The sequence below is a fragment of the Fusarium falciforme genome, chromosome 8 (genome assembly GCF_026873545.1).
Source record: "Fusarium falciforme chromosome 8, complete sequence".
In the NCBI taxonomy this organism is placed as follows: Eukaryota; Fungi; Ascomycota; class Sordariomycetes; order Hypocreales; family Nectriaceae; genus Fusarium; species Fusarium falciforme.
The window spans coordinates 3219696-3237484 of NC_070551.1; the positions used below are offsets into that span (position 1 = coordinate 3219696).

The window sequence follows — 17789 nt, forward strand, 5'->3', positions numbered from 1 at the left end:
TGCTTACAGAGACTTAACGGCGCCCCACGTGCCGGCTTCGGTCCCCATCGGTCCCCATCGGCCGCCTTCGCCGAGGTTCTCTCTAGGTCGGGGTTCGTTCCCCACGCCGGAGACACTGTATATCGTGACAGTTGCGCAGTGGCTGTTGTAGCGGTGACTGCCGTCAGCCGAGACAAATCTGACTGTGCCAAATAATTACGTAGGAGGCAGACGGACAATGTACCAAAATGTCGGATTCAACGGCTCAATTCAAGGTTCTCAACGGAGTCCGGTACGCGAGCATTGTAAACCTGGAAGTAACCGCGCGGGATGGATATCACGGATGACTAATATGATACCACCGCACTTGCACCCTTGAACTCCACCCACCCGGCCATCAAGTCATGGTTCCGCAAACTATCGCAATCGCTGAACTTGGGCCGCTCAATTGACCATTGTTTCCCTACAACCTACGACGCACAACTTCTCTTTACCTCTGCCTACCGAGTCCTGACCCTCGGCAGCCTTGCGACACCTCACGCCGGCCAATGCCCATCTAGCGACCGCCGCCCTCGACCCGACGAAACTTGCGACTCGAACCCCTCCAAAATCCGATCGCGGCGCCCACCTGCCCGCCTCAAGCCAAAACATGCCGTCTGATGCCATGTCAGGCTCACCGGCGGGCTCTAGCACTGCTCTCCCTTCCTTCTACTCACCCAAGACCCAGAATGCCAACGAAAAGCCACCGTCGTACAATGAAGTCGGTGGTCAAACCCTTGAGCAGTCTATAGAAGACTTGTCCCTCTCCCCCGCTCCCTCCACTCCCGCCTCCGCCTCCGTCTCCGCTCACGCCGAGGGCCCCGAGACCCCCATCGGCCAACCGCCCCCGCCGTCCCTGCTGTCGCCCGCCTTTACGCCGCCAAGCACGCCCGGAACATCGACACCTGCGACACCTGGACCTCGTGGTGTTCCTGTTGATAGTTCAATTGCCTCGGGAGGATGCGGGTCCAAGCGGCCCAAGCTGCTCGAGACTCTGCCACATGTCGAGTGTGTCGTCCGCGCCCGCATTCCCACAGTCAATGGTACCGAGATGTTTTTGCATCTCTACACCAACAATGTTGATAACAAGGAGCACCTTGCCATTGTATTTGGAAATGACATCAGAAGTAAGAGTCTGGATGCCCCTCAAGAGGGTGAGACCGAGATGGATCGCATGGTGCGCGGCGCATACACCGGTAAACTGTTTCCTGGTCGGGAAACCAGTGGTACCAGTGGAGCAAATACACCAACGGGAGAAGCATCATCGCGACAGGTCCCTCTTGTCAGAATCCATTCCGAGTGTTACACAGGCGAGACAGCATGGTCAGCGCGATGCGACTGTGGCGAGCAACTCGACGAAGCGGCGCGCCTGATGAGCCAGAACAAGGCCGGCGGTATTATCATCTACCTGCGACAAGAGGGTCGCGGAATTGGTCTTGGCGAGAAGCTCAAGGCGTACAACCTCCAGGACCTTGGCTCGGACACTGTTGAGGCGAATTTGCTTCTGCGACACCCCGCCGATGCTCGAAGCTATGGTTTGGCCACAGCCATGCTGCTGGATCTTGGCCAAAAGGATATCCGACTGCTGACCAACAACCCCGACAAGATCCGTGCGGTCGAGGGTCCCAACCGGGAGATTGTGGTCAAGGAGCGTGTGGCTATGGTGCCTCTGTCTTGGAGGGGAAGAGGGGGTTTCCGGAGTCAGGAGGTGGAGGGTTATCTCAAGACGAAGGCAAGTCTATCATGACTCTTTCATTAAGACGCATCAGCTAACAATGCCGCAGATCGAGAAGATGGGTCACATGCTAGATATGGGAGGACTCCCACAGTAAAAGACGGCTCATTTTTTGTGTGCACGAGACAAGTCAAAACTCGAAAGAACAAGAGGACGTGTGGGAGGCCTGCTGATTATGATAATGGAGTTCGCTGTCGCTGGATGGGGTTACTCTTGTTGGCGTTTTTGGGTGGTAGCTTTTGGTGATGTAACTGTAGACAATATGCCATCTCGGCGACCTGCATTATTCCTCATCTTGTATCTTCTCGTGGGACGGCAGAGTCTGTTCCCTGTGGCTTGGCATGTAAGTGACATGACCGTCTCCCAAGTCTCTACCTAGTTTGAGGGTGGCATAGCTCTCCTTCGACTGGGCCTAGGACTTTGGCAACCTCTGTCAAAAGAACTAGACTTAAAGCTCAAGAACTACAGGACGAAGCTGGACTCGAGTTGAAAATTGGCCTACGCGGATACTGACAGGCCAAGTACATCGTGATACTTGAATTGCCTGGCTTTGGTGGTAGCGTTGCGCATGGTTTTTCCTTAATCTTTGCTTGCACCTATGCATACCTCGAGCTTTGCCTCCTTGTCGCTGCAAGATGCTGATGTTAAGGGAGATGTTTGTTAGGTGGTAGTCAAAATACGCTTCTCATTTCAATCGCCAAGGGTGCTGTTAACAATGGTCTTCTTCGCGGCACTCGAGGGCAGTGGGGCGCGATGTGGAAGGCACGAAGGTACGTACCTTCTAGATTTCACGGGGACTTGAGGCAGGCGCGTCAACTTGAAGCTCGCAAAATCGCAAATCAGCTCCTACTTTTCCAACTCCCCACCGTTTTTAATAGCGCTTCTTTTCATTCTTTCAATAATAATGCGATCGTAGCACTGGCCATCAAAAGCTGCTACAATGCCCTCCCAGGCGATTCGCTTGCGCCTCGTCGTTCGTCGACACGCCGTCCCTGAGGTCAAGCTCGTCTGGCCCTGCGTCGCATCTGATGACCTCACTGTTTCCAAGCTCCTCGCGCAGGTCAACGAGGTGATTCCGCTCGAGAGCGGAGATTGGGGACTCGAGGACTATGCTGTAGAGCTTGCCGACGACAAGGGAGATAGCTTTGAGCTGCTGCATTTCCAACAGGTTGGCAAGGTCTTGAAGGCAGACGACCAAGTCTTGTAAGGGCTTTTTCTTCAACCCTCGCGCAATATTAAAGGCTTACGCTTAATAGGATCCGATCACTCCTCACAGATGACTTGCGACGACGGAGACTTAGCGGACGACACCAGATATCTGAGGATGGCAAGCACCTTATTGACGGCCTTGCTTTTGGGAGGCCGTGGCTGAGGCAACCGCGAGATCGACCATCCCTTGACCTACCCCCACGAAAACGAGCCAGAATCACACACGAAGAAGAACTCGACGAACAAGACGATTCATACACGGACGAGGAAGACCAGTCGGAACAGCTTTTACTTGAGGATTCCGAGTCCCATGCCGTGGATGAACCAGGCAGTGTCACTGTGCGCGCGAGGTTCATAGACATTGACCCGACTGTCGACTTTGGAGAGGACGAGATCGATAATGACGATAGAGACTTCATTCCGACTCGGGATGTCGAGGCGGAGCCTGCCATGGACGACGAAGTTGACGATATGAGTGATGAAGAGGAGCCGGACGTGGATCTCACTGAGGAGTTGAGACTGCTACAAGAGGACAATGCTCTGGTCGAGCAAACGCCGCCGGTAGAACAGCACGCTCTACTGTCCAGCAACAACAACAGTCAAGATCCACAAGCCCTTCTTCCAGCTTATACCTTTGATCTCTCGCTTCTCGACAAGATCACAGCACTGCGGGCAGCATTCCCTTTGACATCGATATCCACGATACAATCTGAACTGCTTCGACACGAGAAGGATCTGCGGACAACATTCCAGGCCCTCGCCAAATCGAATGAGCCAACACTCAGTTTCGATGAAGTTATGGACCGCGCTCTGCTCGGTATCAATGACGGCGATGATCAGTCAGGGATTCTGGGACAGGAAAGCCCAAGACTGGGAGACTTTGGCACCGCGGAACTCCAATTTCCTGGACGCCCGGAGCCCGTGAACCCAACACGCCCATTGATTGAGGAGGTGGAGTTTGCAGAGGACCCTGTTCCGAACCTGGTCAGTCGGGTAGAGAGTGAGCCACGAACAGCGCCGCTGATCACTGTGGTGGAAGAGAGGGCCTCGAGCGACACCAGCAGCTCCAGTTCCAGCTCGGACTCGGACTCAGATTCGGAATCAGACTCAGATGATGGTTCCAAAGATGACTCTGACTCTGATGACTCCCGCAATAGCTCACAGGCAGACTCGAGCTCTGGTAGCGATTCTGACAGTGACTCCGACAGCGACTCTGATAGTGACGATGGCAAGGTTGCTGTTGCTGTGGACAAGTCAAGCTCAGATGGCTCCGATGCCAGCAGTGATAGCTCCAGCAGTGATAGCTCCAGCAGCAGCGATTCTAGTTCAAGCGAAGACTCGGATTCAGATTCTGAACCTGAAGAGATATCTTCAAAAGCAAAGGCCAAGAGATCACCACCCCAAGCACCCCAGCCTTCTGCGCCTCAACTAATCGTCGAAGTCAAGGCTGCTGACACTCTCTCACAATCCACCGAAGGGCCTGCCGCCCCCGGCGCTGGCCTGTCAAGGACAAAGAAGAGGAACGCGAGAAGGCGCGAGACCAAGCGTCTCAAGGCACTTCAGGCCCTAGCAGATACACCGTCTCAACCTTCTGTCAATGGGGATGTCAATGAAGAAGCCGAGCTTATGGCACGAAAGCGAGCGCTTCTCAGCGTTGTTAGTGATGACCATGCAGATCAGGCCTCAGCACCCTCCACAGAAAAGCCCACCAATGAGACCAAGGTTACGGAACCTGCAGCACCGATGGATGAGACATCAGCAGCGGCGGTCGCTGAAGAGGCAGTTTCAAGCGCAGAACCCAAGGCCTCGTCACGTCGCCTTAAGGTCGACATGGGAGCTGGACGGAGACTCCTGTTTGGTGCCCTTGGACTGAAGAACCCCAAGTCGAAGGCTGAGGAAGACAAGCTTCGAAAGAATCTCATGAAGGATGCGAGGCCTTTGGAAAACCCTCGGGTGCAGAGCAAGGAGACAACAAAGAACGACGCTCTTGCTGAACCAGAGCAGCCAGATGAAGACCCCGACGCGTGGCGAGAGAAGATCTCGTATCGCGCTGTTGAATGCTGCCATGAAGGCATGGTGTTGAGCGAACCGCCGTTTCCGTTCGTACAGCGATGGGATCCTCAGCAGCAGTACGGATCTATGAGGAAGAGGAAGAGAACATCGCAGAACTTTTACGACGAGAGCTACTACGACGAGAATGACCAGGCGTACGGCGACGAAGCAGAGTGGAATGATGACAGTCAGCAGAAGAAAAAGAAGAAGAAGAAGTCAAAGAAGGGAAAGTCGAAGGAAAGTAGCTACGACGAGGATGAATATCTCGACAGCCACTTCGACGCTGGACAGGAGAGTGCCGATGCGGACGTGGTGCTGAACTATGATGACGCACCAGCTAAAGGCAACCTTGAAAGCAGCCAGTTCACGGACATGGATGATCTCCCGTCATTGCCGTCAGACACCACTACTCTTCCCAGTCTCGACTTTTCGGAAGTCAAGCCTGGTATGGTCATTACGTGGAAACAGTTGCTTCTATCCAAGGCAACCAACTGGCAGCCCGAAATCTTGCCCGTAACGGGAATGGTTCTTTCGGTTGACGCGGACAACACCCTTCATGTCCTGCTGGCGAAAAGAGACCGTGAACAGAATGACAAAGAGTATGACCAACATACAGGCAAGCGGGTGTATGCCAAGTTTGAAGCACCAGACTTGGATGAGGACGAAGACGAAGAGGATGATGGACGGAGGGAGATTTCCTGGGCAGAAATGAGTGACCCAAGAATGGTCCAGCAGGCGCCATCGCCAAGCACGCTGGAGACATCGACCGACGGCGCAGAACTCGCAACCGAAAAGCAGCAACCTGCACAAAACGGGGATTCGGTGGAGGACAACAAGGTTAGCGAGAGACAAGATCACGATGGAACTAAAACTGAGGAATTAGGTGCACAGGAAGTGAGAGCCGAGGTGGAGGCCGATCTAAGGGAACGGGCAGCAGCCAAAGCTGCTGAAGGCGACAATTCAACCTCGATCCCTTCTGGCCAGGCGCTTCCGCGGCTCGAGCTAACGACGCCCGGAGACGACACACCAATCAGCAGCCTGGTCCGAAATGCAGACACGCCGAGCGACATGGCTAACAGCCCTTCACGGCAGTTGCAGGAAACGTTACACGCGGCCATAGCACGCGAGGAGCACCCTCTGTCCCACGATGCAGAGGGTGTTACAGTAGGGGAAGTGGAGAAGAAGGTGGATGAGACAGGGGATGTAGAAGATGTTGCAGATGTCGACATGGAGTCGAGTGCTGGAGTTGAAGGGACCGAGTTGGATGCTATCATTCCGGATAGCATAGCATCTCCGGAACTTCCACCACTTCCTTCAAAGAACATAAGACCCATTGATCACCGAACTTTGGCGGTACCTTCGTCCGTTGGTAGCATCCGCAGTGGACGACAGCCGCCTTCGATCAACGGGCTCGAAGATCTCCCAGAGGAGCGTGTTGAAGACTCGGTGGTTGCTGAAACGATACAGCTGCCTCACAACAAATCACATAGCCCTCGCCCATCTCTGAGAAGCAGCAGCCCGTTTCCTTCATTGGAAGAGATCTTCCATACAGCTGCCACGTCAAGACAGACACAAAGCCCAGCGAGATGGACACAACAGTCAGTGCTACAGTCATTGAGGCCTGGCAAGGGGGACTTGGAGTATGAAGAGGCGATGCGGAAGCTCGATGAGGGCGAGGACGACTCTGACCGGTCACCAGATCGCAACAAGTCCCTCCGCAGCTTGTTCCCGAATGCAACACAGCCGGAACCTTCAAAGAATTCGTCGTCGCTTCAGCCGGCCAAGGTTGAGGCGCCGGTCAAGGCTGAGCGCCCTACAACACCACCAACATCACAGAGAGTCAAGCGAGAGTCACCATTTGTGATTCCGGAAGGCAGCCAGGTTGTCGAGCTGAGCTCCAGCCCGCCATCTGTGCAGTTTGTTGAACACTACGCTGATGACAGCGTGGATGGGACTTACCAAGATAATTCAATGCCCCAAGGCTCGGGCTGGGTTCAAAAGAACTTCATGACGCGAAGTCGAGGGAAGAGTGTCCCTGCAGCAGCTGCATCGGCAAGCAACAGCACGGGTTCGCAAACTCGGCCTGCTCGGGGACGGACATCATTGCCACCGGCTCGGGATGTGACGGCGAGTGCCTATAGCCAGATCAAAGGACGAAGAAGGACGACCCGTAAATTCTAAGGAAGTATGGAAGTTCTGGGGAATGGGTCAAGGGTTTTTGGGAACAGCCTTGGGTTCGGGTATGCAAGGAAGACAAAGGCCAGGGATAATGGAAGGGACAAGGAAGTGTAGATAACCTGTATATCAAGAAATCTGTACGATGACGAGACAGAACGGGACCTGGCGTCAGCAAAGCCTGACGTGTCGAACAAGTCCTTGGTCAGGGACAGGGTTAACGTGCTGCAGCGCATTATGAACAGAAGGCAGCAAGAATCAAGAAAACCCATTCAATTGCACCGTCCAAGACTAGGCGTCTCATGTGAGGCACATCACGAACCGATTTTTAGCTCTAGGGCTGTCTCAGTGCGGGTTCAGAGGGGTTTTGGAACCAAGAGTTGCATCACGAGCCAGACCGTGTCAGCCAATCGAATTGTCAGACTTGGCGGATGATGCAGCGAGACAACCCACCAACTTATCAAGTTCACGTTACCGCACGCTCCGTAGTTTTTCTTCGGGGATCTCTTGTCTTGTCTCATGAGCTCATGGGGGATTCAAGCTGTTGGCTATTCGTTGTTCATTTGCGTCATGGGGGGAGTCAAAGGGGGGTAGGAGGGTTCAAAGGTTATATTGTGTGTAGTCTGTCGGGAACCTCCAGAACAATGTTCTCTTTTTTTCCTTGTCTTGTTCTCTTGTTGAACTTTTCTTGTTACCTTTTTCTTCTCTTCTCTATACGCCTTGTTGCGCTTTGTTCCGTGTTCTGGTTCAATTACACAAGTTCGCTGGCTGGTGTTCCGACGAAACTTGGCGACTATATAACGACACGCCGGCTTCAATAATTGAAGAAGACAACTCGTTGACAAACCTTGACGCAATACGTTGGACTATTACGAACAATACATCTACGAAAAAAGAAGCTTTTTGTTGAAGAAGCCGCAAGAATGGCGTCGCGATATACACGCATCATCTTTACCCTCTTAGCCGTCCTGTGCCTCACAACCACAACTTTTGCCATCCCAACGGCTGAACAGCCCGCGCAGACGATTTCCTCTCCTACACAGACGGTGGCGGTGCGGGCTTGCGCGGTAACGGCCAGGCAGAATACAAACTACAACGAGCAGAATCCCCCGCCTTTCAACCCGCCCGTTACTGCGGCGCCCACTCAGGAGGATGCGCTGGCTAGTCTAGGGTGGAAGCAATCTACCTACTATGAGTGTCGGACGAGGGATGGGCAGGAGCACTGTGGATGGCATATTCCCGTTTATAAGGCTGGTGCAGCAGGACGGGGGAGCAATCTGGGGTTGTTGGTTGCTGGTGTTGCCGTTGCGCTTGGTGTTGTCATGTAAAGGATGCGTTTGACTTGTCGAGTTGCATTGCGTTGCGGGAGTTGAGGAGTTTATAGATTCTGACTTTGATACCCAACTGTTGGGAAGCCTTGAATTGCATTGATTCAACATTCATATGTTCGTTCCGTGATATCCGTCACCTATTCATCAAGTGAGTCATCCATCAGCATCACAAAAACAAAAGACCCCGTAAGATAACCAGAGATGTAATATTTTTTTGGTCCGAAACCCGAAACACCATTGATTTCATGCTAGTGTATTGAGGAGAGACCGTGAAAGCCAGGCCCTCACCCCCCCTAGCCGAGTCCAGAGCTCCCCAACTTCCGCCGGCGACAGGTCCCTGTACCTCACGCCGACGGATCGAGGATGACGGACGCGAGGCCGCCGAATGCACAATACCACAGCTCCCCAACAACCAGCCCGAGGATATACATAGACATTGCTGGTCGCTTATTTGTCCTTCTTCGCCTTGGCACCCTTGGTCTTTGCCGTTCCGCGGAGGGTCTTTTGTCGGTTCTTGCGCTGCTTGCCTGGTGTGTGTTAGCTGCTGATGTATCGGTAACGAGTATGAAGACGCACGCTGCTGTCGCGAGGCACGCTCGGCCTTGGTGGCGAGGCCAACCCGCACCAATCGGTACTGGGGCTCGAACTTCTTCATGGCCTCGGGGGAGTCGTAGACGAGGGCGAAGCCGGTGGTCTTGCCGCCACCGTACTGGGTTCGGAGGCCGAAGACGGAGATCTGGTCCTTCTGGGCCTTGTAGAGGCCACCGAGCTTCTCGCGGAGCTCATCCTTGGAGATGTTGGCGCGGTTGGGGTGGAGGATGTCACTGAAATCGCGTCGAGTCAGCCCAAGTTTCCTGCCATGCCTGGTGGTCCTCAGTCCATCCTGCTCATTGAGGCTTGCCCGCCTTTTTTCTTCCCAATTTCTGGACAGATATATTTCGTGTATCGTGATGTCTGGTGCACAGCGGGCACAAACCAGACCGTCCGAGAAATGCAAGACGGGCAGAGCGATGATGATCTTGATGGACGAGGACCGCGCGAGGGGTATCAGATTTTGAGGGTCACTCACACGACCATCTGCTTGCGGCCCAGCAGAGGGTTGCGGATGAACTTGCGAGTTCGGAGGGTGACGGGGGAGTCGTTGTCCGCCATTTTTGCCGATTGTCGTGATGGTCTCTGGGGGTGAGAGTTGACGGGGGGAGAGACTGGGGGCGGCGGTGTTGTCGTGGATTGAAGTTGTCGCGGGCGGGACACACAGTCTAGGCAGAGGGAGAGCGAAAATTCCGATTTCCCGTGTCGCTTAATTGGGTCCAACCCTAAACAGGTGCAGGGAAAAATGCTTGTGCGTTGGCTTGTGCCTTGGATTTAAGGCTGTAACCACCCACGAGGGCTTTTTTTCATGCGTGTCACGTGAATGTGAAGGGTCTCCGGAAGAGCTTCGGATGAATTGTTGCGGAAATTGTTAGTGAGACTCTGCGTTGGCGATGGATGAGCTGCAACTCCAGTTTGAGTGGAGATACTCCTCAAGCAATATCCAATGGAGTCGCTTCTCGAGACTTCTCGAATGGCTTCATGATGGTCTGTTGTCAAGACACTTCAAGCTCATGTTGAAGGGAGCTTTCACAGGTATCAGCACTCAGCACGTTCGTTAACATGGCTTCAACCACACGCCAAGTTAACCGGTTCTGCCATCAATATCTCCAGCTTGAACCCGAGTTGGACTTTCCCGAGCCGGCTCTCCTCAAGACTTCTCAAGTCCAGGATGCTCTCTATACGAGACTATTCGCAGATAATGCCGTTCGATATGGGCCTCCACCACGTTACCAGCTCCGGGTTCTCAAGGAGCTCATGTCTCGAGTTGAGGTCAGCATCGACGACTGGGATGAGTATGTAAGTCGTATTCGAAATCGCTTCTGATGTGTCATTATATGTAGTTACTGTCTTTCTAACAGGTTGCAGGGCGTATCTGATGACTTGATGTCTGCTCTCTCGGTGCTACTTGCAACACCACTCCCTGCTGAGGTTTCATCTGTTCAGAAAAAGTGCTATGTCACATACCATCTTTCCGACCTATGCCAAGAGACTTCACTTGAGTCAGCCTCTCAAGCACCTCACATCACGATTCTCGAGAATCGTTCTCTCATCTCGGCATCGGGGACCACTGGCCTTCGCACATGGGAGGCTGCTCTTCACCTAGGAACATACCTCTGCCAGAACAAAGGTCTTGTTCAGGACAAGCGTATCTTGGAACTTGGCTCAGGTACAGGCTATCTGTCCATTCTCTGCGCAAACTTTCTCGGCTCGACGCATGTGCTCGCATCCGACGGCTCGGATGATGTGATCAATAACCTCCCCGAGAACTTCTTCCTCAACAACCTTCAGGATTCGACCCGCGTGGTGCCAATGGAGGTCAAGTGGGGACACGCACTTATGGGCACAGAGGAGGAGAAGTGGAATGGTGGACGTGCCGTCGACGTAGTGCTCGGAGCAGACATCACATACGACAAGAGCGTGATACCGGCTCTGGTTGGGACTATTCAGGAGGTTTTCGACCTTTACCCACGTGTCGAGGTCTTCATCTCGGCAACTCAGCGCAACGAAAAGACCTTTCAGGTGTTTCTGGATAAGTGCCAAGCCAACGGGCTCGCCGTCGAGGATCTAGAGTTTGAGGTTCCAACGCGCGAGAGGCAAGAGGGTCCTTTCTACAATGACAAGGTCGCTATCCGGATCTGCAAAGTCTCGAAAGAGTAACCGGAAACCTGGAGCATTGAAACTCGACGCCATACCCGATTCCATCCAGAGAATCGGACGAGAACCAATCGCGACACTGCGATACTCCCCATACATTCCAGTCGTCAACCGAGGCGTTGACCGTCGACACAACGGAGGGTCTCGGCCTTGGCGCCAACCGCCGACTGTACAGAATGCGGCGTAGATTATCGTCGGGATACCCGGAAGAGAGCTTGTTGGAGAGGTCCAGTAGAGCTATTCGCAACAAACTCGGCTACCCGGGACTTGGCCGTCAAAGGGTCATGCCACTAGATCATCAATCAGACCATGACGGGCGTCGGGGACCCGCAGTTCACCAACACTCTTGCATCCCGCTAGGAGATTTTCCTCAGTCCCCATATGATCAAGGAACCCCGAGGCTTCGGGTGCAGCTGATAGGGCAATTGCGTGGTCGTCACGATATGTAGATGTGCCTGTGGATATACGGACATCGTCACACCACTCTGCCGGTTCACACGATCATGTCTCGGGATTTGGCTCCTGGCATGGGCCCATCATTGGCCGACTTTATTCATACGGTGCCATTTGATGGGGTTTGAGGGGTCAATTGGCTACGCAATTCAGCTGGACCCCGTCGTTCGTGTACCAAAATATCGAGACTCCCGAGTATCAACATCTAGACCTACGTGCCAGATCCAAAGCGTAACAAAGAGCTTGGGGCAGATTCGTCATCAGGGCTCAACACGACGGCCAGAACCAAGCCTCCCAAGACCCCTGAGGGCGATTGGGTTTGTGTCGGGGAGAAGCGAAGGCGGGTTTGGCAGTTCGAGGCTTCGATCCAGAGGCTCGAGAGCTTGGGTCGATCTGAGCACCGCGATTGGTTCCACCCCACCTTTGATGGCGGCGGGTGGTGTCAAGGTGCGCAGCGTTTTGGCACATCGAAACATTCCCATCCGGATCCATCAGTTCGGTCAGGTGGGGTTGAGGGGGCGTGCTACGAGACATGAAGTCATCCATCCGTCGAAGCCAGGAACGTGGCACCCATGGTCTGCCGCCAGAGGGTGATGGGCTGGGCTTGCAGAAGCAAGGCGAGCCACGGGGTCAGTGGCCATAGACGAGAAAGAGGAGGCGGCGATCCGGGCCATGGCAGACCGGGGAGGTTTCTGTGTGATGTTGGGGGATGGAATGCGAGCTTGGGCCTGTCAGGTACGACGACAGAACCTCCGGATCGACGCCATGATGGTGCCAAGGAGGAGGCATGTGCGTGAAAGGTCTAGTCACTGGTGAACAAGAAGTTTGGGACGTTGTGAGGCTTCGCACTGTGCCTGTATCTGTCTCGGGATGATAATAAGTAAAGTGGTGTAGATGGAGGGCTTGTGAGTTGTCTCGAACAATTGACAACAAGTAAACGACCCATTTGACGTATGTCATTACACAAGGTCGAAACTCTTGCCTCGAGGCCTTGACAGTATGAAACGTCATGGCCTGCTTGGTCTGCTTGAAAGTGTCGAGCCCCTTGCGTAATGACCTGCCGCGAGGAAGCTTTCCCCAGATGACCTCGCTGTGACGACTACCCTAGACATTCTGGAGTATCTTTTCCCGGTTTTACACCTACATCATCCGGACGAATCAGTGAAGAGAAGGCAATCGAACAACCTTTGTCCAATGCATGCAAGGCAGATCAAAGCATCCGACGTCTATCAAAGCCAGGGGAGATTAGCATCGAAAGCCCTTGACCGGAGCTTGACCGTTGCTACCCGGAGGACCGGTCAGTGCTAGAGGGACTTTAGGGGGTGATGGTGAGAATTTGGGGTAAAATGTTTGAGAAAGAGGGGAAAAGAGACGGTTTGGTGCTAGAAAGAAGCCTGTGTGAAACCTGTGTCTCTCCTCCGTGTAGGAGGCTTTTCCCGCAGCTTTCTGTGTTAGGCGGTATGAGGTGATGATGCCTCAGACAACGTCATGCGGTTCGGCAATCGGCTATGCAAGTTTGAGGTGAACGATGGAGGGCCTCACGATTGGAAACCCCTGGCAACAAAGACAAGGCAAGGGACAAGCATTCTTTCCACAGCTTCCAAAACTGGGTTTCGATGGGAATGGGACATCTCGGCGAGTTTGCCATATTGTGTCGTCTTGTCCCCGGGCTTCTGGGAACAAAGGTCCATTCTTTATTTCGGGAACGTTGTGAGAGCTGACAGGGGATATCCCGGCATCTCCAATTTGGCCCGGGGTGTTTGAGAATGGTTATCATCATTTTTCAGGGGGATTTGCTGCTTGATTGCTTCTCTCATAAAAAAAACCTGTTATCGTCATCTCACAGGCCAGTTCTGACGACCATCCATCCCCCATCACCCCACGAATCTCGTGTGAGTGTCTGTTTTGTTCTTATCAGTAGGCTGTCCAACAAACCGCCCGGTCAGAATACTAATTAAAAGGCTCCCGCCTGTAGCCGCCCCGGCCAAGGGTGGTCATCAACCGCCCAGAGCTAAAAGATTTGGTTCGTGATTGCGGGCTGCCATTGCCTTATCACCCCCCCAGGCCCAGGAGGCACAGTGCATGGTCGGGGTGCCAATTTGAGAGAGGAAGCGCGTACGGATATTGGCCTGCCCTCTGTCTGGATAACAATGTGACCTCTTGCATATCTCTTTGGCTGCTACTGCAACGTTCTTCCAACTGCCATCAGGCAATTCTTTTTTGAACCGGCTGCATATCTGCACGTGGTCAGGCGTCCCCAGGCATTACACTTCTTCCCCCTCTTGATCCAATTTATTATGCGTGAGATCTCTTGCAGGTGCATTTCGCTCGCGTAAACCATTGCAGTAGCAGCTGGAGCGCGGCAGAGAAAGGGGACCCATCCAAATGCCAGTTCAACACCAATCGCCACAGCACGAGCCCCCCCTGGACGGGCGGCGCCACGGACTCGAACTACTGAATGGTGTTTGTTGGCAGAGGAAAAAACTGACTGATTAGATTCTGTTATCCCCACTGGACTCTTTAATGCCAAGGAAGAAAATGGAGCTTGACAGGCCTTCTTTATCGCTCAACACCGACCGGGCTACTCCGGGAAGGCATCGTGAAAAAATATGCAGAGAAAAAGCCAAGGCACGGATGGGTTCGGTTCTCCAGAATGCCCGCTTTATCCACTATGGGACCGCCCGCCACCAAGGAAGAAGTGAGGGCTTGGGATCGAGTCCATTCCCAGATCGGGGGAGTTTGACGAGAGATGCGTTGTTGCAAGTTATTTCTGTTGCAGCGACGGTTTTCTTTGTCAGACTCATCATGTTCGTGTTTGACAACAATTGTTCTGGAACGTTGGAATATCACAAGGAACGAGACCTCGTATCCTGGTAGAAGCAGAGAATCGTCCAGAGTCACACCTGTCTTGGAAAAGAAGAAACAAAATCATGCTCATCGCTGTGGAGGATGGCGTGCGGAACGAGCCACACGGCGCCATTTTGTTACCATCGCCAGCAAACCAAGCAGCGCAGCAAGCAAAGTAACCCAACCCAACGACCCTGTGAGAACCTTTGCCAACCTCGATTGCAACACTGTGCAATGAAGCCCGTATCGAGCTTAGCTGACGCTCTCTGGCCTAAAAAAAGGGCGGCGGACACATCCACACACCCACAACGAATGATCCACCAAAAGCTTGTGCCATGGCGACAGAGCCCAGGCTTCTTCTTCCCCCCCTTGTCCTTGGCCATCCCATGCCGTCGGAAGTGGTCATGGTGGCCCTGCGGTGCCCCAATCGAAGAGGTGGGATCCCCTCCCCATGGGTTGGGCTAGCTCCAAGCCCAAGCTCTTCTTCTTGGGAGGCCAAGGCACGGGCGTGCCAGGATAAGGGGGGGTCGATGATGGGATGGCATTGAGTGAGGGAAAATGTACCCGTGTACTTCTGCTTACGGCAAGACATGGTGCTCTCCTTGGTTCTGACTCGCTGCTTGAGACCTCGACTTTCCCCTTCATTTCCCAATTCCTGGCTCTGTCCTCTTCGTACCTGGATCTCGTACTTGGTACATGCCCTTACTAGGTAGTTTAATCAATTGCTGACCCCTCCCCTCCTCTTGCACTCCCTCCCGTCTGGTCTGGCTCATCCTGAGATGGATATCTTTATTAATGAACCACCCTGCTCTCTCCCATCCCCCCCAGAATACGAAACATCATACTACCTCACTCCCGTCTCGACTTCACCTCTTTTGTGTGTCTTGAATTATCTACACGGTCAACTCTCGTCGAGTTCTTCTTCTCCATAAGCATTCTCACCGTCACTTAATTGTTCACCTACCGCCCGCCTCTTATCGCGGACCGCATCTTACAGCTTCCCACCCACACACGTTCTCCGTACACGGTCGCAGATTGGCCCCCCCCGAGCTTAACAAACAACTGCCGTACATAACCGGTCCTCTTTCCTGCGATACCTCGACCTGAACAACCGTAACATCAACCCACGCACATATTATCCGGCGATTGGCGCCCCAGTGCCTGCATCTCACATATTGCGACACACCATTGGGCTACACCGTCAATTCCTACGTTACAAGAGCATTGCGGACAAACCCGACTTCTTCAACGACACACGCTCGCGATATCCTCTTGATTGAGGATTTATCTTTCACCTTCCTCGCTCTTCCCCAAATACCACATCAGCCGCCTCGATGGTCTCGTCATTAGACGTGAGACCCCATTTCTTCGCCGGGCAGAGTCGACCAGTATCATCGACATCAGTATCAAGCACGAGTAGCTCTCTCAACGCAATTTCCACACCCATCAATTCCAACACATTCTCGCTACCAAAGATGGCTTCCGGAGCACACAACTACAGCTTTGCTCTGCAAAAGTACATGCTCCTCCAGGAGCAGCATCAAGAGCTCTGCGGCCGTCTCGACCAGATCCGCCCCGAGCTCACCATTACCACCCGTTCCCTCAACTCGTCGCCATCTACATCACCTACACGATCTTCCTCATCATCACTCTCGGTCCCCTCGTCACCGAAGCGCCATTCCCGAAGCAGCGGACGACATCACTCACGTACCCACGCCCGGTGCAGTGGCTGGGAGGACCGCAACGAACTCACCACCATTGTCGACGAGGAGACTCTCTTTGAGATCTCAGCCGAGGAGCATCGCCTATCCGAGGTCAACGAAAGCATCAAGCGCACCCTGACAGAGCTTCTCAACTGCAGCAGCGTGCGTGCCGACCGGGCATTCAGGACCTGGGTTCAGACAAGGCTCATGGAGACGGAAAAGGAACTCCGGATTGGACGAAGGCGACGAAGCTCGGGCAACGAGTAGGCGAAGTAGGCGTAAGCCGGCAACACCCCGACACCGCCTCCGCCATCATCATATCACCACACAACGACATTTACCGTTGTTGGTGGTGGCAAAACAACCGACATATTTTGCCTCCACACACAATGGTTTACGACGACATCAAAAAACCAACCACTTGGCATAATCTCTAATTCTTCTTTGTCCTTGCATTTTTTATTTGTCTTGCATTGGCTGGCGTTTCTGGTTGGATCGACAAGGCCTCGAACGGCATATGGCCTCTGGAAAGAGAAAGGGAAACAAATCACTACATTCTGGAAATTGGGCTTTATGGGACGAAAGCCGGGGTCTTTACTCTGATCAAACAGGGGAAAAGCGTTGTTTCTGGGAAGAGAAATACCCCATAACGCTACAAACCTTGATCTATCTATCTTTATTTTTTTGGGTTAAGCCGGAGTGGAAAGGATGGGAACACAAGCCTGCATAGCGCGCGGCAAACTTGGGGCATTGGGGGGCAAATATTCTCTGTTTCTTGCCAAAAAGAACTTCTCGACTCTGTGGTGGCATCGCGTGGCTACTTTTACCTTTTCGTTTACATTCTTGAGCTGCGCTGGTCGATGGAAAATCACGCGGGAGATGGACAGAGTCTACGTTTATCATGAAGATCTCCCGAGAGGAGACTTTTTTCTCAACATCCTTTTTCTTTTCTTTTTTTTTTTTTAGTGATAGCGATGAATGCACTCACTATCAATGCACCTGCTATTGCGGCGCACAAACTACTTTACTCGTTCATCCTTTGTTGAAACCATCGTGAGAAACTTCGGGATTCATCACCCGGACTACCTAACCGCTGAAGAATGAATGATATGATGTGAAACATAGCAAACGACTCTTAGACCCGAGGTTGAAAGCCGCTGGTGCCCCACGTACCAGAAAGATAGCGAGACAACACGCGTCGAACCCACAATCTTGCAGTTTGATCGGCCCCGACCCCCCTTGCTCGCCCTTCGGCGGTTGGGGGAAATGAAGATCATTTCGCAGCAAGTCGTCGTCCCCTGGTGCCGCCGGACGGAGCTCCACCAACAACCATAACGCGACGACGGGGGATGGAACAGGGAGGTGTTTTTTTCTCGACGGTTGGAAGTCGTTTGATAGCCAGGCATGGGCTTTGATACGTGCTAGTCAAAGTATTGGCTTCTATCGATCGTGATCGTTTGATTGCCACCTGAGCGGTCCAAGCACATCCTTCCACACCGCTGAACTTCCATAACGGTG

The 17789-nt window shown here is 53.2% G+C and overlaps 5 protein-coding genes across 5 annotated transcripts; 4 read left to right on the forward strand and 1 right to left on the reverse strand.

The window, feature by feature from the left end:
- Positions 1-628: 628 nt before the first annotated feature.
- NCS54_01077300 (Putative GTP cyclohydrolase-2) lies at positions 629-1850 on the forward strand (the record flags this gene model as incomplete). Its single annotated transcript, XM_053156069.1, has 2 exons — positions 629-1750; positions 1803-1850. The coding sequence occupies 2 exons, from the start codon at positions 629-631 to the stop codon at positions 1848-1850; spliced, it is 1170 nt and encodes a 389-aa protein (XP_053012044.1).
- Positions 1851-2693: 843 nt separating this feature from the next.
- On the forward strand, positions 2694-7195 carry NCS54_01077400 (Hypothetical protein; the record flags this gene model as incomplete). Its single annotated transcript, XM_053156070.1, has 2 exons — positions 2694-2956; positions 3010-7195. The coding sequence occupies 2 exons, from the start codon at positions 2694-2696 to the stop codon at positions 7193-7195; spliced, it is 4449 nt and encodes a 1482-aa protein (XP_053012045.1).
- Positions 7196-8967: 1772 nt separating this feature from the next.
- On the reverse strand, positions 8968-9672 carry NCS54_01077500 (40S ribosomal protein S24; the record flags this gene model as incomplete). Its single annotated transcript, XM_053156071.1, has 3 exons — positions 8968-9047; positions 9097-9344; positions 9590-9672. 3 exons carry the CDS (start codon positions 9670-9672, stop codon positions 8968-8970), a joined length of 411 nt encoding a protein of 136 aa, XP_053012046.1.
- Positions 9673-10173: 501 nt separating this feature from the next.
- Positions 10174-11271, forward strand: NCS54_01077600 (Hypothetical protein; the record flags this gene model as incomplete). Its single annotated transcript, XM_053156072.1, has 2 exons — positions 10174-10410; positions 10480-11271. The coding sequence occupies 2 exons, from the start codon at positions 10174-10176 to the stop codon at positions 11269-11271; spliced, it is 1029 nt and encodes a 342-aa protein (XP_053012047.1).
- Positions 11272-15902: 4631 nt separating this feature from the next.
- On the forward strand, positions 15903-16538 carry NCS54_01077700 (Hypothetical protein; the record flags this gene model as incomplete). The annotated part of the gene is made up of 1 exon (XM_053156073.1): positions 15903-16538. The coding sequence occupies one exon, from the start codon at positions 15903-15905 to the stop codon at positions 16536-16538; it is 636 nt and encodes a 211-aa protein (XP_053012048.1).
- Between the last annotated feature and the right edge of the window lie 1251 nt (positions 16539-17789).